This window comes from Perognathus longimembris, chromosome 3, assembly GCF_023159225.1.
Source record: "Perognathus longimembris pacificus isolate PPM17 chromosome 3, ASM2315922v1, whole genome shotgun sequence".
Taxonomy (NCBI): domain Eukaryota; kingdom Metazoa; phylum Chordata; class Mammalia; order Rodentia; family Heteromyidae; genus Perognathus; species Perognathus longimembris.
The window spans coordinates 75,719,083-75,744,410 of record NC_063163.1 but is presented as its reverse complement, the minus strand read 5'-3'; the positions used below and the strand labels follow the sequence as shown (position 1 = coordinate 75,744,410).

At 57.0% G+C, this 25,328-nt stretch overlaps 1 protein-coding gene across 3 annotated transcripts; it reads right to left on the bottom strand.

The window, feature by feature from the left end:
* Window positions 1-376: 376 nt before the first annotated feature.
* Fcho1 (FCH and mu domain containing endocytic adaptor 1) lies at window positions 377-18,151 on the bottom strand. Of its 3 annotated transcripts, XM_048342551.1 has the most exons (29): window positions 18,090-18,123; window positions 14,721-14,809; window positions 14,515-14,614; window positions 14,150-14,225; window positions 10,520-10,611; window positions 9,931-10,005; window positions 9,441-9,582; window positions 8,511-8,663; window positions 8,247-8,351; window positions 7,645-7,743; window positions 7,412-7,508; window positions 6,590-6,634; window positions 6,395-6,473; window positions 6,022-6,046; window positions 5,566-5,623; window positions 5,056-5,234; window positions 4,948-4,972; window positions 4,589-4,640; window positions 4,069-4,166; window positions 3,705-3,974; window positions 2,979-3,067; window positions 2,811-2,895; window positions 2,597-2,705; window positions 2,053-2,208; window positions 1,840-1,972; window positions 1,280-1,479; window positions 1,146-1,201; window positions 702-866; window positions 377-556 (listed from the first exon to the last, which is right to left on the bottom strand). In XM_048342551.1, exons 4-29 carry the CDS (start codon window positions 14,174-14,176, stop codon window positions 534-536), a joined length of 2,637 nt encoding a protein of 878 aa, XP_048198508.1. In that variant the 5' UTR covers window positions 14,177-14,225; window positions 14,515-14,614; window positions 14,721-14,809; window positions 18,090-18,123; the 3' UTR covers window positions 377-533. The 3 variants fall into 3 exon arrangements, with proteins under 3 accessions (XP_048198508.1, XP_048198509.1, XP_048198510.1); XM_048342552.1 differs by lacking the exons at window positions 14,515-14,614; window positions 14,721-14,809 and having other exon boundaries at window positions 18,090-18,151; XM_048342553.1 differs by lacking the exons at window positions 10,520-10,611; window positions 14,515-14,614; window positions 14,721-14,809; window positions 18,090-18,123 and having other exon boundaries at window positions 14,150-14,218.
* Window positions 18,152-25,328: the final 7,177 nt, after the last annotated feature.

Genomic DNA, 25,328 nt, shown 5'->3' with positions numbered 1-25,328 from the left:
TCAAGATGAGGAAGAGGATCCCTTCTCACAACCAGACCTAACTGCTTCATGGAGTTTATAATTCAACCTCGAGTGCTCTTTTCCATTTGTAAACTCCTACTCACACCTCAAAGCCCCTTTCATAATACCAGCTCCTCCTAGGCTACTCTTCCAAACTGGGAATCCCCTGTGGGCTGCCCTACTTCCTGTATGTCTTCTGAACCTGTGGGGCTGGGGGACTTGCATCCAACTCTGGACAGGATGGGCACTGAAGATTGGGGGAGATGCAGGGAGAAATCGAGTCCTGCACTCCACTTCCTACCTGCTCTGACACCACACAGAACACAACCTGGACCCGTCACAAAGCAATTGTTAGAAAATAAACTGTTTATTGAGGACATTAAAAGGCCAGGACCCATGTGGGGGTCAGCTCAGCCAGGCTGGGCACCAGGGGCTCCTCTTCACGAAGGGCAGGGCTTGGCAGGGGCCAGGACCCCACATCGGGAAGGAGGGGATGGCAGGTGAGCACCAGGACCAGCAGGGCCAGATGGGAGTCAGCAGTTCACCAGGTACATGCCTGAAGGTAGCGGGCAAGGTGCTTTCTTCAAGCCCCTCTTCTCTGGGAAGCTGCCCCCACCTCACTTCCTCCCCCCTCCTTAAGGGGCCCACTAGCCTGGGTTTCTCACCCCAGGCCACTCTGGGGCTCAGGGCGGGCCTGGTACCTGTAGCGAACCTTCTCTTCACCAGCGACATGCGGTAGCCGCTGCCTACCAGCTGCACGTCCACGCCCGACAGTGTGGCCCCCTCGCTGGTGAACTGTGCGGCCACAGGACTGGGGGCGCTGGGCCCGGAGAGGGGTTCCCAGCTGGCAGAGAGACGGCCAGAGCCTGGGGAAGCCTGGGGTCAGCAGTGTCCACACTGGCTTTGGGGAGGGGGCGGGGCGGCAGGGGGATAATGGGCTTCTCCTGAGTGCCCACACAGGCTGCCTGGCCTGTGGCACCAGCTTCCTGCTCTGTACCCTGTGCCTCTGGCTTGCAGAGCAGCATGGCCACAGGGCCTTTGTACTTGCTGCCACCAGGGAGCCTTCCCCAGATCTTCCACATCCTCACACACCTGCCTCACCCTGATTCACCCCTCGTCATCCAGCCCACCTCACCCCTCCTTACCCCCTGCCTCTGACACATCGGGGAGCTTCCAGGCGAACCGCTTCTCCTCCAGGCTCCTGGCAGGAGATCGGCTGTCAGGGTGAGATCCCCCACCCTGCCTCCCAGGCTCCACCTCGGCCCCACCACCGCCTCACCAGGTGGCGGCTGGCTGCAGGCGCACGTTGGTCACCGGCTCAGCCACGGGCAGCAGGATCTGGACATTGGTGAGTGGCGTGGCCACTGCCGTGGCTCCTGCTCGGTAGCCATAATCCACCTGCACCTGCGTGAGGCCCGGCCCGCACTGCCAACGTGCGCTGAGCTGCAGGGGCACCGACTGCGGGCCGGGGCGGGAGAACTGCAGGGAGGGTTCCATTACAGCCTGTCCGGCATGCCCAGCCCAGCAGGGAGCCCCGCACGCAGCCCCTGGGGGTTTCTCCGCTGGGCACCCAGGTGAGGCTGCACCGCACAGCGCCGCGCCTCCAGCAGAGGGCAGGAGTGTGGAACGTGCGCCTCTGAGCCGGGGAGGGACGGGGCCTCAACTTCTATTTTGCATACTCGAGGCGGGAGTGGCTCGCGTTGGCCATCAGGCTACCTTCCAGCCACGCCTACCCCACTCCTCGAGCTCTCATAGGCCATCTGCTACTTCCCAGCCACGCCCACCCTCCAGCTCTCACAGTCTGCCCCGCAGCCTCTCCCCATCCTCTCCTCGGCCCACCTGGTAGCGTAGCAGCACCACGTTGTAGTAGGAGGCGGCCGGGTTCTGCTCGGCCTGGCGCTGCAGAGCCTCGGTAAGCGCCGCCATGTTGAGCCAGAAGTCTTTGGTCTCCGGGTCGCTCTGGGAAGGGTCACTGCGGAGGACGGGGACTGCTGACCCCGGGCCCCCAGCGCCCCAAAGCCCGGCCCCGCCCGCCCGGTGGGAGGCTCCCACCTGAAGAGCAGGTCTGCGTTGGGCTGGAACTGCTCCACGGGCGCCGTGTGCACCAGCCGGAAGCTGAGCACGGGCGGCGGCGGCGTTCCGCTGAACACACGCACGATGCCCGCGGGGAAGGTCATGGTCAGCTCCCCGGTCACGCGAGCCAGGCAGCTGGGGACGGGGAGACCGGACCTGGCACTAGGTTCTCAACTGGGCCCGGTGCCCGGTCCCCCCGCAGTCCAGCCTGGGCACCCGGGGCGGGCCACCTCTTCCAGCCTCGCTCCCCGCAGCCCTCGCTGTGGGAGCGCACACAGACAAGTCTCTGTGTTGTTTTCAGCTCTTCACTTAGTGGTTTGGTTTTGGGGTCTTTCCTGCTGACCGTGGATCCCCGGGGCTCAGCACTCTCCAGCCCCCTTGCCGGGGCAGGACTTCTGCCCTGTCCCTTTCCGTGCGGAGCCCGAGGTCTCCCAGCGCGCCTACCCCGGCTCCAAGGACTCCCAGCCCGCCTGCTGGTCCCGCATCTGCCCGCACACGCACTGGGCCCTTGGCCTTTCCTCACCTGGGGCTGTGGCCGCAGAAGTAGGCGTGGACATACTCGGTGAAGGCGGTGGCCACTGGCAGGGTGTCCTGGGAGCCCAGCACCACAGGGCTGGGGCCCCGGGAGACGCCTGGAGGAGGGGAGTGGAGTCACACAGACTGGAGGGCGAAAAAGACACTCCTCCCTCCCCACCTGTCTGGCCCAGTCCTTCGGGCAATCCTGCATCCCCACCCACCATGTCCTGTCTGGAAGGCAAAGCTGGGCCGCTCTGCAGTGACGTTGGAGCCCAGAGGGGCTGGGGAGGGGCTCAGAGACCGGGCCTGGGGGAGAGAGGTGAAGATGAGCAGAGGTGGTGGTGACCAGTGACCAGAGGGGACCCTGCCTCCCCCCACTCCATACCCACCAGGTCTCCTTGGCTGCGGGCCATGGGACAGGCCACCTTCCGTGTGCGGGCTCTCCGGGTCATGGCCACAGAGTCATTGGGGGTCATCTCTGGGGTGAACAGAGAAGGGGGGCTGAGATGCTACAGCTTGGGGCTGCACCCCAAACTAGAGAAGACCCAGGGGCCCAATGTCTGTGACTGCCCCCCCCCACACACACAGGGGAGGCTGGGGGCAGGCACAGGGGATGGATACAGGATTCCTTCCTGTCCTAGGGGACCAAGAAGGCACCCCTGTAACCCCTGCATCTGTGCCCACCTTTGCAAACTGGGTACCTGGTCCCTCCTCCTCCTGCCCACGGTCCCCCAGAGACCTCCACCAGGCCCTGGTTCCTCCTCTGCCTGCCTCACTTCCCCCTGCCCTCCCAAACTGCCAGAGGAAGTGGGACCCACAAACCAAGCCCTGTCCCTCACCCACTTCCAGCCCTCCAGGAGCTCCCAGTCCACCTAGAGGAGTGTGAGACTAAGCCCCACAATCACCTTGCCCCTCACCCAGCCTCTGCCAGCTTCCCCTCATTTCCAGCCCCTGCCCACCTCCTAGCTCTTCAGACAGGCCCATGTGCCCCTGCCCAGGGCCTTTGCATGGGCTGCTTGCGCCTCCCACATGCCCTTCAGCCTTGCAGCCACCCTGACCATGCTTACACCCACAACCCCAAGGGCTCCCCAACCCCAGGCCTTTGCTGGCCTCACCTCCTGCAGCCTCCAGCCCCCAGGCGCCCGGCGATGGCACGAGGGGCTGTGGGGAGTCCGGCCGGGGCAGGTTCCAGGTCCCCCTGGATTCTGGGGGCTGTGCCCTGCAGCTGGACGGGCTCTGCGGGGTGCCCGGGCGGGGGACCCAGGACTCTGGGGAGGGGCCAGGTGCAGCATGCGAGGGAGAGTCCAGGCCGGAGTCCTCCACGTTCTCGGGGGAGGAGGAGGAGAATGGGGAGGGGCTGGAAGTGAAGCCAAGGCTGCTGGAGCCTGGGGGAGGGGGAGGGAGGTGCCAGCTCAGACCACGCCAGCCAAGGCACTGACCACCCTTGGCCCACCCAACCCCAATCCTACTCCCAATCACCAGTGAAATCTTCGTGGTCCAAGGCTGACTCCAGAGGTGGCCCAAAGAGGCTCTTGGATACCTGCTCATCAGATGAGGAAGGCAGCTTCTCTGTACAGCTGGGACCATGAGGACAAAAGGGGCGGGCTCTAATCCTTGCTCTGACTACCACAGAGCCTTTGTGCATGCTGTTCCCTGTCTGGAGCTCTATTCCTTCTGTCCCCTTCTTCTTCAGAGGGCTGGAGCCACCCCTCTGTAAGGCCCCCCTGGGGGGGGTCCCCTGCCCCTCATCTGCTGGCTTCAGTCTCTGTGGGGCTTGGAGGACACTTTCATTTTCCTGCAATTCTTAAAACAAGTTGGGAGGAAGAAGAAGACCTATCTTGATTCCAGACCTGCAGGCCTGGTCCAGCACAGGTACCTGCAGGACTTCACAAATGTCTATCACGTGAAAGGCAATGTGGTCTCCCCCTAAAACAACACTGTCTCAACTAGGCAAGGGTAGAGAGCAGTGGATGAGATGTGGGGCCGGGCAGGAACCCACCTGCTGGTCCTGGGGGCCGACCGGGGCCTCTGGGGTTTGCCAGCAGCATCCCCTGTCGGAGAGACCCCGGGAGCCCACATGTTACCCACTGGCCATGCTCCCCACTGCTCAGTCAGGGACCAGGGCTGGGCCTGGTCAACCCCCACTGAGCCAACCTCAACATGGCTCCTTTCCTGCCCCAGCCACTCCCGTCCCCTGATGTTCCACTCTCAATAACAACCCAGTGTGCAAAGAGGAGGTGGAGGGTCAGAGGGCTGCAGGAGCCTGCGCCAAGTCCCAGCAAAGCTGGGTTCGAATGCGCATCCTGTCCACCCAGGCCCAGCTCCCGTTTTTCACCCTTCCCAAACCAAGACACTCACGCGAAGAGTGGCGCTTCATGGTGCCCTGTGGACAAATGTGACAGGGTCAGGCCGGGCTACATCCAGCCAGCCCTGGTGCCCACCGAAGGTTCTCCTCCCACACCTCACCCCAGGGCCGGGAGGAAGGATGAGGCTGCCGGCTGTGGCCCTGAGCTGTGCCACGGAGGCCTCAGAGCTGCAGGTAGGGGCCCTGGCGGGGGCGGGCTTGATGTGCACGTAGAACTTGCGGGGCTCCTCATCATCAAAGTCTGAGTCGCTGGACGAGAAGCGAGAAGGCTCGGCCGTGCGTAGGTGGCGGTCAAGGAGCGAGCAGACAGCATGTGGGCGTCCACCACTCACCCCAATGACATTCCTAGAACAAGGTCCTGCCCAGTCCCACACCCCCCTCCCAGTGCCTGGCTAAGTGGCAAACTCCTATTCAGCTGCTAAGCCCCACCACAGTGGCTCTCCTTCAGGAAGGCCGCTGGTTCTCTATTGGGGTAGTCCTCTCCCCTGGCCTCTATTGCCTGGCCCTAACCCTGCAGGGCCAATGCTTGCATTGGACCTGCCCGGATGGACATGAGGTGGACAGGGCTTTGTCCTTGACACACCAATCAGGCTCCACCCTGCAGAGGATATTGGTCTGGGTCACATCAGGCCGGACAGTGAACCCCTCTTCATCAACCTCTGGACACATCTAGTGGAAATGGAGACTCAGTTTCCCCATTAATAATTTCTCCACCTCACCCCCAGATCTTGATTTGGACCATAAAGCAGAAAGCATCTTCCCCTGCTAATAGGCAAAACTGAGGATCCCAGGGGCTGCCAATCCCTCCATTTGGGCCAGGAAATCTGCAGCCAAAGTGAGATTTGAACCCAGCCCCAAGCTCCAGCTACCTAGTGCCCACCAGCTCCTGACTCTGAAAGTAGAGGCCAAATGAGATCAAGCCACTCTCCCACCCCCCAGCACAAGGCCCCACCCTGTACCACCAAGATGCCATGCCCAACTACAAGCCCCATCCACAGCAGGTAGGCCTCACCCACACTAGAAGGCCCTGCCCCATACCACATAGAGGCCACGCCCCCAGCACACACCCCTGAGTCCGGCTCCAGGAAGTCTCTGGGACAGGAAGACACATTTGTCAGCCCACAGCCACACAGACCTGCAAGGTCTCAAAGTGGATCCCTTGGGAGAGGTGTTCAGGATGGGGGGGGGTGAACAAGCTGAGCAGGGGTGGAGGGTGGGGAAGGCTAGCCTGGGGAGGTGGGATTCAGGAGCTGGTATTGCTGGCTACCCAGGGCTGGGAACTCCTGGCTGAGCTTTGGTAAAGGGAGGGACAGGTCTAGACTAGTATGGGCAGGGGTGCTGCAGGGAACCCCTGGAGGAGCATCCAGGGGTGACCTGGGCAGAGTAAAGAAAGGGTCCTGGGGTGCCTGGGCAATGTAGGGTTTGGGGCAGCTCGCTCACACAGCCGCAGGCAGCTCCCGCTCCCGCCGGCTGAGTCCAGGGAGGCGGAAAGCCTTGGCTCCCCGCAGACGCTTCATTGCTGGAGGGACATAAGCAGTAGCTGAGCCTCAATCCCTTCCACCCAAATCAGGCCTGCCACCCCCCCACCCACCCACCTAGCGGTCTGGCCTGGACACCCAGCCCAGACCTACTTGCCTTCCTGCAGGGCAGCTGCACTATACGCCTCGAAGTCCAGAGGCCCTGAGATGGGGAGAGACAGACAGAGACATGCCTGAGGCTGGACAGAGCCACAAGGCCAGCAGGGCATGGCTACAACCAGGCACACAATCTGAGGACCATCAGGTAATGAGGGAAAGCTGGAGGTGGTCATGAGTGGCCGGCTGGGGCAGGTCAGCCAGTTTCATTTGTGTAGCAGTTCTGGTCTGGTCTGCCTTGGGTCTGAGCTGGCTGGAGGTTGGGCCTGGCAGAGCCAAGTCAAGCAGCCAGGACCCAGCCAGGACCTTGGGAGCCATGGAGGGTTTGTGAGCAGAAACAGGGACTTGGGGACCAAAGACCAAAGGAATAAAAGGATAGGCCTCCCTGGCTGACTTTAGACTTGGGGTCTGGATAGCTTCACCCAGATTTAGTGCCTGCTGTGTGCCAGCACACATTGTATAGTCACTGAATGTTACTATCAACCCCACTTTTCAGATGAGAAAACTGAGGCTTGGAGAAGTTAAGACACTGACTGGTCCAAGGTCACCCAGGAGGTGAGGAATCAAAGACAAAACCAGGCCTGACTCAACCCCCCCCCTCCTTTCCTCTCCCCCAATGCTGGACACCTTCAAGTTTCTCTGCTCCACAGCCTTCAGTGGCTGTCAGGCAGTGCTGTGTGCACAGCTGAGCCTGGTTCTCAAGGCCCCACTGGGAGCTGAGTATCACAAATTTCCACACAGATGCAGATGTATAGGCTGGAGGCCGGGAACTGCGAGGGCCAGCCCAGTCCTGTACCCCATTGCCAAGCAGCCCCAGACTCACCTGGCTTCTCCCGGCCAGTGCCCTTGCTCTCCGCAAATGTCCGGAGCAGAATCTCCACGCTGATGTTCTCGATGTTCTGCTTGAACTCCTCATGCACCTGGGAAGAGGCAGCCTGGTGACAAGAGGACCATGCCAGCCCATCCGTCTCACCTGCCTGAGGCTCTCACCAGTTCTCGGCCTTTACTACCCTCGGCCCTCTCCTGGTCCTGTCCTCACCTGTTCTGGGTCCTCACCTGCCCAATCTGCACATGCGTGTCCTCCACCGAGTGTGCGTAGGAGCCCAATAGCGCCTTCATGTGCCGTAGGTGCGTCTCCTCCAAGGCTTGGAAGCGCTGCAGCAGGAGGGAGGGGCAAAGGGAAAGACAGGCCCTGTGGATGATCACGTGACCACACCCAACCTACCTGAAGCCACGTTCAATCCCGAGCCAATGAGTGGGCTGTATGCAAATTAGGAGGCGGCTGGAGGCGTGGCTTCTCAGGCAGTAGGGAGCCTGTGAATCAAGCTTAAGGTCTGAGTTCAAACCTCAACCACTGCCACCAAAAATAGAGAGTTGGGCCACTCTGCCTGCACAAGCAAGGGCGTGTCTGCTGTCTGCCTGGGAGTGATGTCCCGGGGAAGAAAAGACCACAGAGGCCCTGACATGATTTCCTGCCCACCTCTCCTGAAGGCCCAGATCTAGCCACGCCTGGGAACTTCCCCACCCACCACACATCTTTCCAGTCCATTGGCCCTACACCTCCTGTCAGCTTAAATGAAGACTTGCACTTCTTGAACAGAATTTGAGTCCTCATCTGCATTTTGTACACGCGGGTGGATGGAGAACCTGGCTCTCACCACGGCGGAGTCCAACATCTTGTGCTCAAAGTCTGTCCGGGCCGAGTTGTACTTCTCCACAGAGCGCCGCAGGCCTTCGGCCGCCTTCTTGGTTTTGGCTTCTGCCTGGGAAGGACCCAGAGGAGAGGCATGCAGGAGACCTTGGGTGGCTCCTTTGTTGGGTCACCACCGCCTGGCAGGCGACTCATACTGTGTGCCCGTGTGCGCACGCACACACGCACACACACACACACACACACACACCCGCACATGCCCAGGTCCCACCTTGTCCATCTCCTTCTGACTGGTGCTCTCACGGCGCAGGCGCTCCTGGTCCATGCAGCGGCTCAGGTAGTTCTCGCGACACTTGGGCAGGAGCTGGCTGACCCCCGCCAGCACGTGCACGGCGTCCAGGGTGCCCAGCACTTCCTCCTTGCACTGTGGGTGGAGCGCAGCGGTGCCATGGCGCCCGACGCTGCAGTGCGGGGCCTAGCCCTCCCCTCATTTCCTGGGCATGTCTCCCATCCATAATATTCAGGGCCAGAAGGTGCAGCTCCGTGCTGGGCACTTGCCCAGCACCCGAGGGCTAGGTTCCCCCCAGAACCTCAGGCAATGAACATGCATCGGAGGTTTTAGACAAAAATAGAAATTACAGATTCTAGAATTCTGCCCACAAGCACAGCACTTTGAGCTCCAATTGTGAATCAAATGTGGAGGCTCCCAGGAAGGTACCCCAAGATTCTGCATCTATAGGGGTCTAGGCATGTTCAGGATTCTGTCTGTAGCTCCAATGTCTGGACAGTGCAGGAGGACTGGGGTTTGGCCCCAAGTCCCTCATCCATAGCACCCCACCTTGCCTCATGAAATCGCTTTTTTTTGGCAGAGCCCAGACAATGCAAAAACCCTTAGATGTCGGGCTGGAATTTTCCTTTTCTTTTTTTTCTTTTTTTTTTTTTTTGGCTAATCCTGGGACTTGAATTCAGGGCCTGAGCACTGTTCCTGGCTTCCTTTTGTTCAAGCTAGCACTCTGCTACTTGAGCCACAACGCTACTTCTGGCTGGGAATTTTCCTTTTCTATGGTGAGGAGGGAACCCAGCCTCCCCTGTGCTGGGCTCCTCCCAGCCCGTGCCCCTGTTGTATGGTTTCCCAGGTCTGGGTCACCTGCAGCCTGGGGAACTGGGGATGTGCAGTGGGCTGGGTGCCCCAAACACGCACCTTCTTGTGGGATTTGAGCTGCTCCTCGCCATACCGGAGTACATCCTTGATGAGGTCCTGCAGTTTCCGCGTCAGCTCCAGGTGGCACAGCGCCAGCTTGTCAGAGGAGACTCTGAAGACCTCCCAGAGTGGGGCGAAAGTCCTGGGGACAGAGTCACCACCTCCATTTCCACCCTTCCAATGCCATTGCTACCCCCTTAGCCTCAGCCTTAAACACATCAGGAGGTGGCTGCCCCGGCCCTTTGCACCAGCCCTGCCTGGTCTAACTCTCAAGACCCCTCATGCAGACTCCTTCTTACTAAGGTGTGGGTTTGCAGAACCTGAGCCACCTCTGGCCAGATAGTGTTTTCCCCAGCACAGCTCAGCTCAGGAAAGGGCTCCACTTCCCATTGGTGGGGCTGGTGGTGGTCACAGAGTGAAGCAATGTCCACCCTAGGAGGACTCTCAAGGCCCCAGGATCTTGGCCACCGGGGTGACTGGCCTCACTCACCCCATGGGGGTCCCATTGCTGGCCAGTTTGGAGAGTTTCGCCATGGCCTTGGAGTAAGCCTCCTCCACGGTGGCCCTGGTGGGAGAGGGTACTTTTCAGATACTTTATGAGATAAACCAGCCCAGGCCTCCGTTTCACCACTTCAAATGCCATTTTCCCTTAATACACTGTACAGCTGCCACAAGTTGGCAAAAGCCAATATATTCTTGAGACAGGGCCTGGCTGTGCAGGACAGGTTGTCCTAGCACTTCAGACCTCTCTGTTTTTTCATCCTGGACTATAGGGCCAGAGGCGGCCCATCACACCTGGCTCAGTGTGTGTATTTGTCCAGGAGGATGTGGAGTCTAAATCCTCCCAGAGACAGATGTTTGGGCTGATGGCAATGAGGCCCCCAAGCCAGGTGACTGTTTAAGGGAGGCTAAGGGGTCCACAGGATCAAGCACCCCTCTAGTTCCTGAAGGCCCAGGAATTTGGCCAGATAAAGGGGGGATGACCTTGAGTGGTGGAGCTGCAGGCCTGGGACAGGCCCATGTTGTGGCACGGCCTGGGGTGGGAGTGGCCACATGGTGGGTAGGGCTCAGGGCCTCACCTCTCCCGGATGAAGTCAGCTAGCTCTTTGGTGGAGATAGGGCCCTGCTTCACACTGTGGTACAGGACCTCAAAGCCATGGTTTTTCTCACCCTGTAGAAAATGGGGTACAGACTAAGAAGGGGAAAAGACAGTTTCCAGGTTGCCTAACAACAGAGACAAGGCAGAGCCAACCAGCACAAGTCTGTTTCTTGGCTGTAGGGATTGACCCAGACCTGAGCCAAACAACATACCACATTTCTTGTGTGGCCAAGAGAGATTGGCTGACAAGGTTTAAGTGCGTCCAATCAGAGAGAAGTTTGGAGAGGGAGCCTGGTCTCATTTGCCCTGCTTATCCTTTTTTTGTGTCTCTGTCTCTGCCTCTATTTGCCTGTCTGATAATCTATCTTGCAGAGAGAAGGAACTGTGTGGAGATAGTAGATGCCAGTGGACAGCTGTAAGGCAGACTGCATGTCTAGAATGTTCCAGGCCCTGGAGGGCAGACTGCTTGTCTAGAATGTTCCAGGTCCTGGGTTCCTTTCCAACATGGTGTGTGTGTGTGTGTGTGTGTGTGTGTGTGTGTGTGTGTGTGTGTGTGTGTGTACTATGAAGCTTGGAAAGATGTTGAACCAAAAAAGTCAGAATAATGTGTGTGTGTGTTTAGTCAGGTTGCTGGATCAAACCAATCCTGAAAGCCACATACCCCACGATTATTCGCTTTTGTAAGCCACTGTCATTTCCAATGGGAAAACTTCCTCTCAGAGCCCAGAATATGATCTGGGTTTGAGTTTCCTCAAGACCCAGCAAAACCCAGCACATGATCAAGTGCAGAACACTGAAGCTTTTGAGTTTGTTAATGAACAAACATTTCTGCCAGTGCTAGTGGGGCCTTAAGCAAAATTCCAGTCCTCCAACTTCTGTCCCTTCCCCATGAGGGACCAGGGCTGAGTTGTGTGACCTGGGAAAGCCTCTGTGCCTCTCTGAACATTTAGCGGCTCCTTATTTGGATGTCATCACAAAGGGTTTGCTGGGATGGGCACCTGAGTCCCACCAGAGCTGTGCTTTTAAATTTCCTCCATGCTGGGAAGGGGCCCAGGATCTCCTGCTTGGTAGGCTCTGGCTCCATCCCACACTGCTCCTATCCTGTGTTAATTCCTAACACAAACCACTGCCTGGGACCCTCTGGTAGCCCTTTCTCCATTTCCCGACAATCCACCAGTTCACCATCCAGTTCTCTGCAGGGTCAAAGGCCAAAGACCAAACCCACTTGTAGGTAACCCCCTCTTGCTGCAGAAATGGAGAAATCAAAGCCAGGACCCTCAGAACCCCAGATCAGCCTCAAACCTCAATCACCTAGTAGTCACCCCTCACTCTAGAACCATCCATGGCGTCCAACTGTGCACCAGCTGCTGTAATCCTTATCCTTATCCTCTCCTCCCCCCTGCCCCCATGAGCTGTTCCCTGCCACATACTGGCTGACCAGCCAGTCACTGCCAAGTCCCTGAGGTTGCAGGGAGGTGCCTGTCACTTTCCCCAGGGACCTTCTCCCTCAGCCATGCTTAGGGTTGAACTCCCAAAGCCCATGTGTTCAGGGTCCCTCAGAGCCACTGAGCTGCCTTGGGTTGGTGACATTACCTGGTGGGGCAAGACAGCCCTCAGTGCCTGGAGGACTGGGGTATTGTGTGTGGCAGGGTGTGGATGCAGGGGCTTCTGGGTAAGACAGGCTGGGCCAGTGGTTACTGAATAGGGGTGCTGCAGGCCGGCCCGGGATCCTCTGGGAAGCTGCACCAGGCACGGCCACCCAGGCCAGCAGCTGGGTTGACTCAGAGTCAGCTCCTGGCCCATTTCCCAGACCTGCATGTGTGTGTGCCTTCCTTGGGGTAGGTTGGCAACCCAGGGTCATGAGAGGGGCCTCTGGACTCTGGGCTGGCCCCAGCACCACGCAGAGGCCTTCCCACACCATGGTCCAACCACTCCCCTGTCCACTTCCCCACAGCTCCCCAGTGCCCACCCTGGCCACAGGGCTGGGGTGCCCTAGGTGGTCAGGAAGGCTTGGCAATGCAGGACATGTCGGTGAGGCTCCAGGAACACACAGCCAGTTAAAAGAACTCCTGGGATGTTTCTGGCATGGACAGGGCAGGTAGGGGGTGAGGGTTAGGGTTGACAAGGCTGCCTGACCAGAGACACTTCCAGTCAGCAGCCTGGCCCCAGGGTGCAGCACCCAGGCTCAGCATCTCTGGTGGGAGTCAGAGGTGGTTTCTATTTTCTCCTTGCTCATCTGTTTTCCACAGTCAGCTTTTGTGCCTTGTGCAATTAAAAATAACTGACAGTATGTGTAGGTACGGGGGTGACATTTGATCCATCAGCAGCCCACACCTTACATAGAGGTGCTAACAGAACCCCAGAAAAACTCAGCCCCTCAACGAGGGTCACAACCATTCAGAGGTCAGGATGGGGAGCCTGACCCTTGGGAAGGGGGCATAGGTCAGACACCCCAAGTAGCAAGGGATACTATCCCTTTAAGAAAACTAGGGGAGCCAGTGAGAGGAGCTCCAGCTGGGGAGGAAAGCAGGTTTGTTGCTAGGGGCAACAAACTGGTTGCCTAGCAACAGGCTCCCTCTTTCCAGTGCTTTACTCAGGCCTGCAGCTGAGGAAGGGGCTTTCTGCCCTCCTCCCCTAAGCCTGGACTGCCACTACTATGGCGTGGGGCCCCTCATCATCAGCCTGGTCCTGGAGCATGAGTCCTCACCTGGACCTTCCACCCCTCCAGGCTGCTGCTCAGCCTCATCCTCTTCCTGGAATACTGTCCCTACATGCCAGGAACTCAGCCTTCACTGCAGAGCTGCCAGCGGAGGCCAGCCACCCAGCCGCTCCAGGGATGCCTTACTTCTCAGGGTGGGGAGTCAGGCTGGCCCTCCACCCCCCAGCCAGAAGCTCCTTTTTAGGGTAGGGCTTTCAGAGAACAGGGCAGGGGGTGGGCAGCTATGAGGGTGGGCTGATGGGTGGATGGACAAGTGGACAGATGGATGATGGGCAGGTAGACGGATGGATGGGTAGGTGGGTAGATGAATAGGTGGGTATATGTGTAGGTGGATGAATGGGTGAGTGGATGGGAGGAGGAACAGGTAGGTGGGTGGATGGGTGGATGAACAGGTGAGTGGATAGATGGGTGGGCGGACGAATGAGTGAGTGGGTGGGGGGGGGTAGATGAACAGGTGGGTGGGTAGGGGGTGGAACACATGTGTTGTGCTCACCCCTTCTGGGCTGTGGCAGGGGTCCCTAGCTTGGTTTGCGTGGAGCTGCAGGGGCTGTGTGGATCAAGCCAAGGAAACACCCAGCTGTCGGGGGCAGGAAGGAGGTGGAAACATATTGCTGGTTTGACCCTGGTCTTGGAAGCTCAGCCAGGCCCAGGTTTGGATTTTGACTCTTTTCTTTGTAGAACTTGCAGACCATGGAGTGTCACTAGCCTCTGTTTCTGGCAGTGTAAGGTCTGGCATCCTTACCCAGGGTTGCCAAGTCTCCGAGTTCTGTCCCGTCCCCTTCAGACTGACCCCTGCTCGAACCCTGCCCACAGGCACTCCATCCACCCACCTCCACCCAAGTCCTTAGGCCAGAAAACCCTGCCAGAATCAATGTGGAAAATGGGCCTTACCCAAAAATGCTCCCCGAAATATGACATCCTGGTGGCAGCTGGCAATGTGGAGGCCCCTGCAGGTCCCACCCAGTGTCTGGAAAGAATAAGGTGGAGCCATGAGTTATACCCATGCAGCTGGGCAGCCATGGGGGAGGAGGAACTGTGAGGCCAGCCATGTCCTGAGCCCTCATCTAGGGGACAGGATTGGATACTGAACTAGATGACAACCCAGAGACTAAGGAAATCCAAACTGGTGGAGGCAGCCTGGCACATAGGGCTCTTAAGTATACAGAGGAATTCCTGAGCAGGGGCTGCACAAGTGCTGGGTCAGTTCACAGGTGGAGAATCTGAGTCTCCTGCTCAGAGGGGACACTGCTACTTGCCAGGTCACACAGCAGTGTGTGGAAAGAGAACACGCCCTGAACAGCCGAGCAGGCCCTCAGAACTCAGCCACACCCTGGATGGCTCCTATAGGCAGAGGAACTGGTGAGAGAAGCAAGCCAGGTAGGGCAGGTACAAGGAGGAGGGGGTCCCATGTCCTATGAGCCCCCGACTGCTGAACCAACCCCCCCAGGCATGCCACCGGCACCTTCCTGGGATAGGGCCCAGCTGGTTAGCCCTAAGCCACGTTCACCTGGTTATGCATCACTGTCCAGCTCTGTGCCTCACTTTCCCCATCTGCAAAACAGGGCAGAAGCCCCAAGCAGGTGTCAAGGCCTCCCTGGGCAGGGGAAGAGGAGGGGGGGGAGGGCAGCACCAGGCCACTGTGGAGGCTGGGCTGTCATTGGAGCCCTCAGCCTCATGCATTATTTATGGCCTCAGGCAGCTCAACAGCAGCTGGGAGCCTGAAAGATGGAGGTGGTAGTGGTGGCAGGGGCCAGTGACCACAGAATGAAGACACTCCTTGAGCCCCATGAAGAAAGGACTGAATGGGGGCTTGGGCCAGGCTGCTGCTCCACACCTCAGTTTACCTACTTGAGAGAGCTGGACAGAAATCCACCCTTCACCTGTTGTGGGTGGTCACAGATGGGCGGATTGGAGGTTCAAAAGCTGGGGAAGCCCATGTTGAAGGCGTAGATATGGCAGCTGGGGTTTTCAAGCATGAACAGGAGTTTAATCTAGAAAATGTACCTAACCATTACCCCATGCCAGGCAATGCTGGGGCCTTTACAATGCCCAAAGCCCCCAAGGAAGCCGTGAGGGCGTTGGGGGGGGGGGGTGCCAGGCTGAGAACAGAGCTCAAGTCCCCTTAGCTCACCGCCTGGGTTGGGTCACCTGACTGTGCAGACTCTTTTACATCCCTGCTGGACACCCCAGGGCAGAGGCTTGATTTCAAACCAGGCAAAATGAAACAACAGCCCCTGGCTCCTGCCAGGCAGTTCCAGTGCTCAGAGGCACAGAGGCCAGTGGCAGCCACCTTGTGGAGCACAGGAAAATGTGCCCCAGATGTGTGGCTCCCACCACCAGGCAGAGTTCCCCAGAAACCAGGGTGCCTCTTGTGTGTCCCCACTAAGACTGTACCCTGAGCACCAGGCAAAGCCACCCCAGCCCTGCCATGGCCACCTCGCAGGTGAGGAAACCGAGAAGGCATGGCCACATCAGCCCTCAGCCTCTCCGGATGAGGATCTGGCCCAGCTGCCATAACATCCTATTCAGAGCCACCACAGCATGCAGCCCTGGGTCCTCAGGTCCCCAGGGTCCCTAATGTGTGCCACCTCCCAGAGGCACCCCAGAGGCATGGGCAGAGCCAAGAAGACACAGCTGGCCTGGCCCAGGAAGTCACATCTGCTCTGTGTCCTAATGGAAACTGCCAGCTCAGGGCTGTTTTCTGGTCTGAGGGGCTGTGGGGACTCCTGGACGAGGCTGGGACTCACCAGCGGGCACCACATGGGCTGGGGCTCCGAGGCACAGAGCAGGCTTGGAGATGGCCACTGGCCCTGGTGACTTCCGTCTCCAGGGGCACATGTGGGGAACAGGAAACTCACCCCACCCACCGTCACCAACCGCCACCTCTCCTCCCTCCCACTCACCCAGCTGGCTCCTGAGGCTCTCAGGGCCACAGGAAGGCCAAGGGGAAACTGAGGTCTATCCCCAGGCCCCTCTGGGGGCCGGCATTGAAGATGGATAATCATCAGGACTATGGTTGTGAAATGTGAAATGACAGTCCTTTATCCACACACATCCCTGGCCCCCACCCACCCTGCCACTACACCCCACGTGGCCAGCGATGCTGGAACTATGGGGAAAACTGAGGCTGAGAGGGGCTGGCTTTGTGCTTTGTAGAGATATTCCTCCATGACAAACGCAAAACTATTTAGACCGGGGCACTGGCACCAGGATGCCCTTGAACATCAAGCATGAGCCCTTCTTTTCCAGCCCAAGTGGGTGAAAACATCATTGTGGCAGCCATCAGGCCAGATTCAAGCCCCGAGACAGCAGGTTGGCAGGGGCCTGAGATCACACAGCAGACTGCCAGCCTGGTAGAACTGAGTCAGCACATGGCAGGGCCTGAGGTCCCACCTGGAACGGGGTGTCCAGAGCACCTAAGATCTTGCTGAGCGACCTTGAGCCACTCTCAACCGCTCAGGGCTTCCAGGCTCCTATGAAACAGAACAGGCCACTTGTCCCAGTGGGCATGGGGAAACTGAGGCCTGTGCCAAGGTCATGTGGTGACTTGGCACTCAGGACCTTCTCAGGACTGTCCTTCAGTCTTCCTAGCATTCTGCAGTGAGCATCCATGCAGTGCCAATTGTGCGCCCGGCTTTGCCAGCTGTTGGAGATTCAGCCTCTGGCTTAGTTCTCCTGCTTCCTGGTCAGCCATGACCCCATTATCAAGCAGCAATATTATAATTAATACCCTAATGAGCATGTCTGTGCACCCCCCAGGAGGGAGGGGGAGGCCCCAGGCCCGGAGGGTAAAGCCACAACCATCCAGTCAGACCATCTAATCGAAGGGTATTAGTCTCCCTCTGCCCACACTGTACCAGGGCTCCAGGCAGCAGGCACCTCCTTTGCTGCCCCTTCCAAGGTCCCATCCAGCGCCCAGCTGGCCCCTGTGTGGGTGATGGAATGTGGGTCAGGGTGTAACCCGGGTGGCCCCGCCGGTGAGACCAGGGCCACCAATGCCTCTGGGCCAGGTTTCACTTGGGCAGGCCTGGCCCTCTCAGTAAATTAAGTGAGACGGGGAACCCATTGCATAGCCAGGTAAACTGAGGCTCTGAGCAAGTGGGGCTCTTGGCCCCAGACACGCCCATCCTAAGTAAGAGTCAAATCACCATCACGCAAGAAAAGGGGGCAGGGGTGTTGGGCTGAGAATCTGTGGGACGCAGGGGTCAGCTCCCAGCTGAAGAAACAGGCTGCCGGTGGGGCTGTCAGGGCCCAAGGCCACCAGGGAGGCTTGTGGCTCCGGGCTGGGCGCTCGGGCCCGGCGGGGGGAAACCGAGGTAGGTAATGGGGTGAGGAGGAGTGGGCCGCGCCCAGGCCTCGCCGCCGCGGCCTCCTCCGCACCTGCTCGCAGCCTCCTCCGACATCCCGATTTTGCCTCCGTATATTTCCATCCCCGGATCAGATGCCGCCAGCCCATCCCAGGGGGGCTGCGGAGTCCCCGGCGCCCCCGGCCACCGCCCACCCGGGCCCCCACGCGCGGCCCCGCCTTGGCCTCGCGTAGCCCGGCCTCGCCGCCCCAGAGCCAGTGTGAGGCGCCGGGGACCCCAGGTGCCGCGGGCTCGGTCTGGGCCTGCGCACCTGCTGTGGGGGGCATCCGGGCTTAGCATAAAGGATTTGGGAGGAACCCGGGACTCGGCCGCCGCGGGCCGCGGATCCCCGGGGAGAGGCGGGGTCTGGGGTCCCCGCCGCGGAGCCCCCGGCCCCGTGCCTGCCAACCCCCGAGCGCTCCACGCGCGTGGCGGGAGCCGCAGGTCGCCGCCCACCGTGCCGCGGGACCTCGGAGACAACTCACCTCCCAGCCCGACCGAGCCCCGAGCCGCCACCTGCGGCTCCGACGCTGACACAACGCCCCGGCCTCCCACAGCCGCCCCAGCGCAGGCCCCGCCCCGGGCGTGGCCTGCAAAGCCCCGCCCCCTCGATGGCGGGGCGTGGGCGGGCTTTGGGTCGGCGCCGCCCACCATTGGATCATCCAGACAGCCGGCTTCACCAGTCCCACGCTCTGATTGGCTGAGCCAGAGAAGATGCTCTCCACCCCCTCCATCCTTTTTAAAATCTTGCTCTGCCACACTATAGTCACCCCCACCACCTGCAGTTAATTTGCATAATTTAAAGAGACAGGCACCTCTCCTATCACCTGAGACCTAGTGGGGAGGAAGGTCAGTCAGCATTTACTGCGCACCTACTGTGTCTCAGGCACTAACGAAGGGTCCTTCCCTCCCCCTCACCCCCTCCTCCAGCAACGGGCTATCGTGGGACATATTGATCTCACAGATGGGAAAAGCAAAGCTCAGAGTGGGTAAGAACCTGCCTTGGAGGGTCACACAGCAGGTTTGCTGTCCCAGCCATGGCCACAGATACCATGACTGCAGACAGATCGTGGTAGGGCGGGCCTCTACCACTGAGCTGCACGCTCCCCCCCCCAGGCAGTTTTGAGGGATCCCCACCCCCCAGGTGCTCATCAAATAAGACTTACACAGCCTATGGGTCCACCTGGAAAGCTGCCCTCGAGTCCCTGCCTGGGCTCTGGTCCTCACTCTGTACACCAGAAGGTCATTGTTGCCCATTTCGGTATTTTATTTTAGACTAGTTTCGGCTTTGCAGAATTGCTGTGAAGATCACACAGAAAATTTCTATGTTCCACATAGGCGTTTCCAGCTCCTCAATTACTGACACCCCAACACTAGAAGAGGGGGCTACTAAGTGGGGGAGGGCATACTGGGGTTTGAACCCAGGGCCTTGTGCTTGGTGACTCTACCACTAAGCTGGAACCCCCCCCCCCCCAGTCCTTTTTGCTTTTTGTTTTTAAATAGCCCAATTTTGGGGGGCTGGGAATATGGCCAAGAGTGCTTGCCTCATATACATGAAGGTCTAGGTTCAATTCCCCAGCACCACATAGTAGAAAATGGCCAGAAGTGGTGCTGTGGCTCAAGTGACAGAGTGCTAGCCTTGAGCAAAAAAGAAGCCAGGGACAGTACTCAGGCCCTGAGTTTAAGGCCCAGGACGCCTCCCCCCCCCCCCGCCCCCCCGCCCAGAAAAAAATAGCCCAAGTTTTGACTTAGGCCAACAAAAATCCTATTTACCTGGGATTACAGAACGGATTCACTACACCTGGCTTGTTAACTGAGCTAGGGTCTCTAGCTTTTACCCAGGCCAACCTGGATGGTGGTTCCTCCCAACTTCCTCCTTGCTAATTGTGGAAAATTCCTCAAGGTTATTGAACTACCATTAAGACCTTACCACCAAGCAAAACCTGCACTTTATTCACATTTCCTTTTTTTTTTTTTCCCCCAGTCCTGGGCCTTGGACTCAGAGCCTGAGCACTGTCGCTGACTTCTTTTTTGCTCAAGGCTAGCACTCTGCCACTTGAGCCACAGCTTCACTTCTGGTCATTTTCTAAACGTGGTGCTGAGGAATCGAACCCAGGGCTTCCTGTATACGAGGCAAGCACTCTTGCCACTAGACTATATTCCCAGCCCCTCACATTTCCTTTTTTTCCTGAATAGTTCTGTCTCTTCTGTCCTAGGACCTCACAGAACGCAGCTTCCATCTCAGGTTCCTCTTTGCCTCAAGGGTAACACTAAATTCTTTCGCTGCCTGGGCCCTGGCCCTGGTGGAAGAGATGCTGTGACATTTGGGGGCAGCATCATCAGTCAAACCCAAGCTGCCTGTGGTCCCAGGCCTTGGGAGGCTGAAGCAAGAGGACCCAGTGCCAGCCAGCCTATGTTCACAGACAGGCCCTGCCTCAAAAATAACAAAAACACATGGAGCAGGTGGCCAGGCCTGTAATCCCAGCTACTTGGGAGGCTGAGCCGAGGATCTCAGTTTGAAGCCAGCCTAGGCAGGAAAGTTTGTGGGACTGTTGTCTTCAATTAATCACCAAAAAGCTGGTAGTTGAGTGGTGGCTCAGTGGTAGAGAGCACAAAGTTCAGGTTCAGTGCTGAGGCCCTGAGTCCAACCCCTAGAACCTGCACACACACACTAGCATGCATGCACATGCACACACACAAAATATGCAGACATTACACTACTTACATAACTTGGAGCCGGGCGCTGGTGGATCATACTTGTAATCCTAGCTACTCAGGAGACTGAGACCTGAAGATTGTGGTTCAAAGCCAGCCTGGGCAGGAAAGTCCATGAGACTTTTTTTTTTTTTTTTTTTTTACCAGTCCTGGGGCTTGGACGCAGGGCCTGAGCACTGTCCCTGGCTTCTTTTTGCTCAAGGCTAGCACTCTGCCATTTGAGCCACAGCGCCACTTCTGGCCCCTCTATAATACTCTTATCTCCAATTAATCACTAAAAAGTGGGGCTGTGGCTCAAGTGGTAGAGCACCAGCCTTCAGTAAGAAAGCTCAAGGACAGAGCCCAGGCCCTGAGTTCAAGCCACAGGACTGGCACACACGGGTGCACATACACACAGGCAAAGTTCTGTGAAGAGCCGGGCTGCAGCCCATATCACTGTACAGAGAGCATTGGTGTGGGGAGACCACTGAACAAACAAAGCTGCATTCTAGTAAACTTTTGTTTTCAGGAGTATTTAACTCTCATTTCCTACATGGGAGCAAGAACTTTGTCTTTTCCATGTCACCCATTTTAACCCTAAAATACAATTTTGTGAAAACTTTAAAAGCACCCAAAACTTTGTTTTCAGAAAGAGTCAATGAACCAGCCCGCATTGGTACCTTCCTGTAATCCCAGCAGAGGCAGAGGTAGCCCCATTTCCAGGTTAGCTTGGGCTATGTGGTAAGACCCTGTTCCAAAATAAAGTTTAAGAAGCTGTCAGTGGTCAGGCTGGGAATATGGCCTAGTGGCAAGAGTGCTTGCCTCGTATACATGAGGCCCTGGGTTCGATTCCTCAGCACCACATATAGAGAAAATGGCCAGAAGGGGCGTTGTGGCTCAAGTGGCAGAGTGCTAGCCTTGAGCAAAAAGAAGCCAGGGACAGTGCTCAGGCCCTGAGTCCACGGCCTAGGACTGGCCAAAAAAAAAAAAAAAAGAAGAAGAAGCTATCAGTGGGATTTGACCTTGGGATGTATAGTTCAGCAGTCCTAGATCAAGGCAGCAGTCTTAGATCAAGGCGGTGAGCTGAGATTCCCTTGGCTCTGTCCTGCAACTGTCTGGGCCTGTGTGCCCTTCTGTCTGCCTCCATACCTCCCCGCTCATCCCAGCCACTCCAACAAGCCTGGCAGCCCTACAGAGCTGCTTGGAATCCAGGCACTGGGGGAAGCTGGGCAGAATATGGGCACACTGCACACTGGAGTCCCTGGACACCTGATCCCGCACGGTGGTTGGCCCCTTCCCTGGGCAGATCTGAGGCCAAGGGCAGCACCCTGGGGACCCAGCTCACTCCCTGCCCATCCCTCAGCTCCTCCCTCCGTGCCCTGCTGCACATGTGTGGCCTCCTGCCATCAAGATGCCAGGCAGCAATTATGGAGATTTTAAGCTTTTTTTTTTTTTTTTTTTTTTTTTTTTTGGCCAGTCCTGGGCCTTGGACTCAGGGCCTGAGCACTGTCCCTGGCTTCTTCCCGCTCAAGGCTAGCACTCTGCCTCTTGAGCCACAGCGCTACTTCTGGCCGTTTTCTGTATATGCGGTCCTGGGGAATCGAACCTAGGGCCTCGGGTATACCAAGGCAGGCACTCTTGCCACTAGGCTATATCCCCAGCCCCAGCTTTTTTTTTTTTTAAAGTATATTAATGTGTGCCACTTATTGTTTTTTTTTGTCAGTCATGGGGCTTGAACTCTGGGCCTGAGCACTGTCACTGAGCTCTTCACTTAAGGCTAAAATAGTCTACCACTTTGAGCTACAGTGCCACTTCCAGTTTTTTGGTGGTTAAGAGTCTCGTGGGGGCTGGGAATATGGCCTAGTGGCAAGAGTGCTTGCCTCATATACATGAAGCCCTGGGTTTGATTCCCTAGCATCACATATACAGAAAACAGCCAGAAGTGGCGCTGTGGCTCAAGTTGGCAGAGTGCTAGCCTTGAGCAAAAAGAAGCCAGGGACAGTGCTCAGGGCCTGCATTCAAACCCCAGGACTGGCAAAAAAAAAAAAAAAAAAGTCTTATGGACTTTCCAAAGTGTGCGATAGTCCTTCTATATTTCATGGTGTGTTAACTGCATGTCTAGAGCATTTTTTTCTTTGTTGGTCATGGGGCTTGAACTCTGGGTCTAGGTGCTGTCCCTGAGCTCTTCAGCTCAATGCTAGTGTAGAGCATCTCTTGATTTAGGTTTTGTGCACTCAGCCATCTCCACCTGGATGGGACATTTTCAGCTATTATTTTATTGAGTTATCTATGCCTTTAGGTCACACCTTCTCCTCCTTCTAAGCCTTTTGCCTTTTGACGGTGTCCTGGCAGTCTTGTGAATTCCATTGTTCTCTTAGTGCTCTTGAATGTCATTGACTGACCTATGCTTTAGCTTCCGCTTCCAATGCCCTTTTCAGCTGCTTTTCTATTATGTAGGCTTTCCTTTGGACCATTGAGCCTTTCATTTCTGCATTTTCAATCTGATCTTCTTTTAAGAGTTCTATCTTTATTCTTGTTTTGTATCTTGCACTGCCTTATTTCATCTGGGTGTATTTTGTATGTGTGTTTACCAGTTCTGGGGCTTGAACTTAGGGCCTGTGCTGTCTCTGAGCCATCTTGTTCTGTCTACATCCATGATGTCGTGCTGTGGCTCAGGCTGGCCTTCAACTTCTGTGCTCAGGGCACCACCTCTCTTCTACTCTTCTGTCCTTTCTTCTATGTCTGGGGACTCTATGAAGCTTCATCTTCCAGCTCACCAGTTTTGTCCTGCTTTCCCAAGTTCCTTGTTTAAACCTATCCAGTGTTAAATCTCAGCCATTAGCTTTTCTTTGGGTTGTTTTGTTTTCAAGATAGGATCATGCCATGTAGCCCAGGCTGGCCTCAAATTTTTTTTTGGGGGGGGCGGGGGCAGTCCTGGGCCTTGGACTCAGGGCCTGAGCACTGTCCCTGGCTTCTTTTTGCTCAAGGCTAGCACTCTGCCACTTGAGTCACAGTGCCACTTCTGGCCATTTTCTGCATATGTGGTGCTGGGGAATCGAACCCAGGGCTTCATGTATATGAAGCAGGCACTCTTGCCACTAGTCCATATCCCCAGCCCTGGCCTCAAATTTGACTTTCTCCTGTCTCAGCCTCCTGCTTTGGGGCACTGCAGGGATGCAGGCCTGCTCACCATACTCAGCCTGCCATTATTCCTGCCTTCTGCTTGCCTTGAGGGACTGGGGCTTGAGCAGGGGGCTGCCTGAGGAAGGCTTGCAGTTCCTCAGTGTTGTTGAAGGACATACCAGCCTGTGGCACTATGGGGAAGGGACACAGCTGTAGGTGTGGCCATGAGGAAAGCAGGTGCCAGTCTTTTTCATGTGCTAAGTCTTAGGGCTTGAACTCAGGGCCCAGATGCTGTCCTTCCCTGAGCTTTTGTACCCCAGGCTGGGACTCTACCACTTGAGCTACAGCGCCAATTCCTGCTTTTTAATAGTTTCTTGGAATCTCACACTTTGTCTAGTCTGGCTTTGAACTGCAATCCTCAGATCTCAGCTGAGTAGCTATTACAGCTGTGAACCACTGGCATCAAGCTTTTCTCTTTGCTTCCTTCACCAAAATATCCTGTTTCACTCCAGGCCCAAAGCCATGAAGTCAATTAAACTTCCAAACCCAGCCCAGAGTTAACCCTTGGAACATCCACAACGTAAGCATTTCCTCAGTAACAGGAAGCGGACCCCCACTGCAGGAAGACACATGGTTAGTGCAGCTGCAGACTCAGAACCATACAAGGTGTCCCTCCTCTTAACGGCAGGGTCCAGACATGGACCCCCGCCTTCAGTGTGCAGCAGCAGCAGTACAATCTACTCAGGCAATACCCATCCACCATGGTGCTGACCCCAGGTGCCACACCTGTGGCCTAGACTGTTGTGGGGGGCGGCTCCTGTGGCTTTCCCAACCTACCCCTGCCTGCACTGGGACAGATCTCCATTCAGCAGAGCTGATGCAGGCTGAGGAGGGTGGCCCCAGCTGCAGTGAGTCCGACACTGATGGCATTTCTTAGCAAACCTTCCACTCTGTAAACCCCCAAGGGGCATCAGTCCATGGAAAGTACAGAGAATTTATCACTTTTTTCTTTCACCAATCAAGGGCTGGGCAGTGAGGAATTTCCCAGAGTTCAGGCAGCCTGGGGCTCCATTCCAGCACATTTGTGTATATGTGTGTGGAGAGGGGTGAGGGACATGGACGGGACAGACGACACCCGAACACAAAGAAAAACAAGAATTTAAAAACCATAACTATAAAGCATTTACAGAATAACTGCCTATTAATTAAACTGTAAGATACATTTGGAAAACACTGACCACGTAAAAGGTTTATCAGTTCTTTTTTTTTTTTTGGCCAGTCCTGGGGCTTGGACTCAGGGCCTGAGCACTGTCCCTGGCTTCCTTTTTGCTCAAGGCTAGCACTCTGCCGCTTGAGCCACAGCGCCACTTCTGGCCGTTTTCTGTATATGTGGTGTTGGGGAATCGAACCCAGGGCCTCATGTATACAAGGCAAGCTCTCTCGCCACTAGGCCATATCCCCAGCCCCAGTTTATCAGTTCTTGTTTAAAGAGGATTTGGGGCCAGTCACTGGTGGCTCACACTTCTAATCCAAGCTACTCAGGAAGCTGAGATTTGAGGATTGAGGTTCAAAGCCAGGACAGGCAGCAAAGTCTGTTACTCTTATCTACACACACACACACGATGAAGGAGAGAGAATGCTATGCCCAGGCTTCAGAGTTAGGGCTCACAGTCCCCTGTGCTCCCTGGCTAGACCACACCTGGCAGTCCCCGCCCTGTCTGCTTCCATGGAACCCAGACCAGGCCACAGGTGCCCAGCCAGGGTCACACAAAGCTCTGTTCCATACCTTTGCAGCCCTGGACCAGGTTGGAATTCCATCTGCCTGGGATGTTGTGGGCAGAGGGGAGGATAGCCCCTGCTCAGGACTTGCCCTGCAAGCCTCCCGCAGGCAGAGAAAACACAGGACA

Excerpts from the sequence above, each read along its gene's own strand:
- Fcho1 (XM_048342552.1), bottom strand. The coding sequence starts at position 14,176 with ATGTCATATTTCGGGGAGCATTTTTGG. Across the intron at positions 4,167-4,588 it reads TCGGCCCCCAGGACCAGCAG|CTGTACAGAGAAGCTGCCTT; the intron begins GTGGGTTCCTGC and ends TCATGGTCCCAG. Across the intron at positions 1,480-1,839 it reads TGGTGCTGCTACGCTACCAG|TTCTCCCGCCCCGGCCCGCA; the intron begins GTGGGCCGAGGA and ends CCCTCCCTGCAG.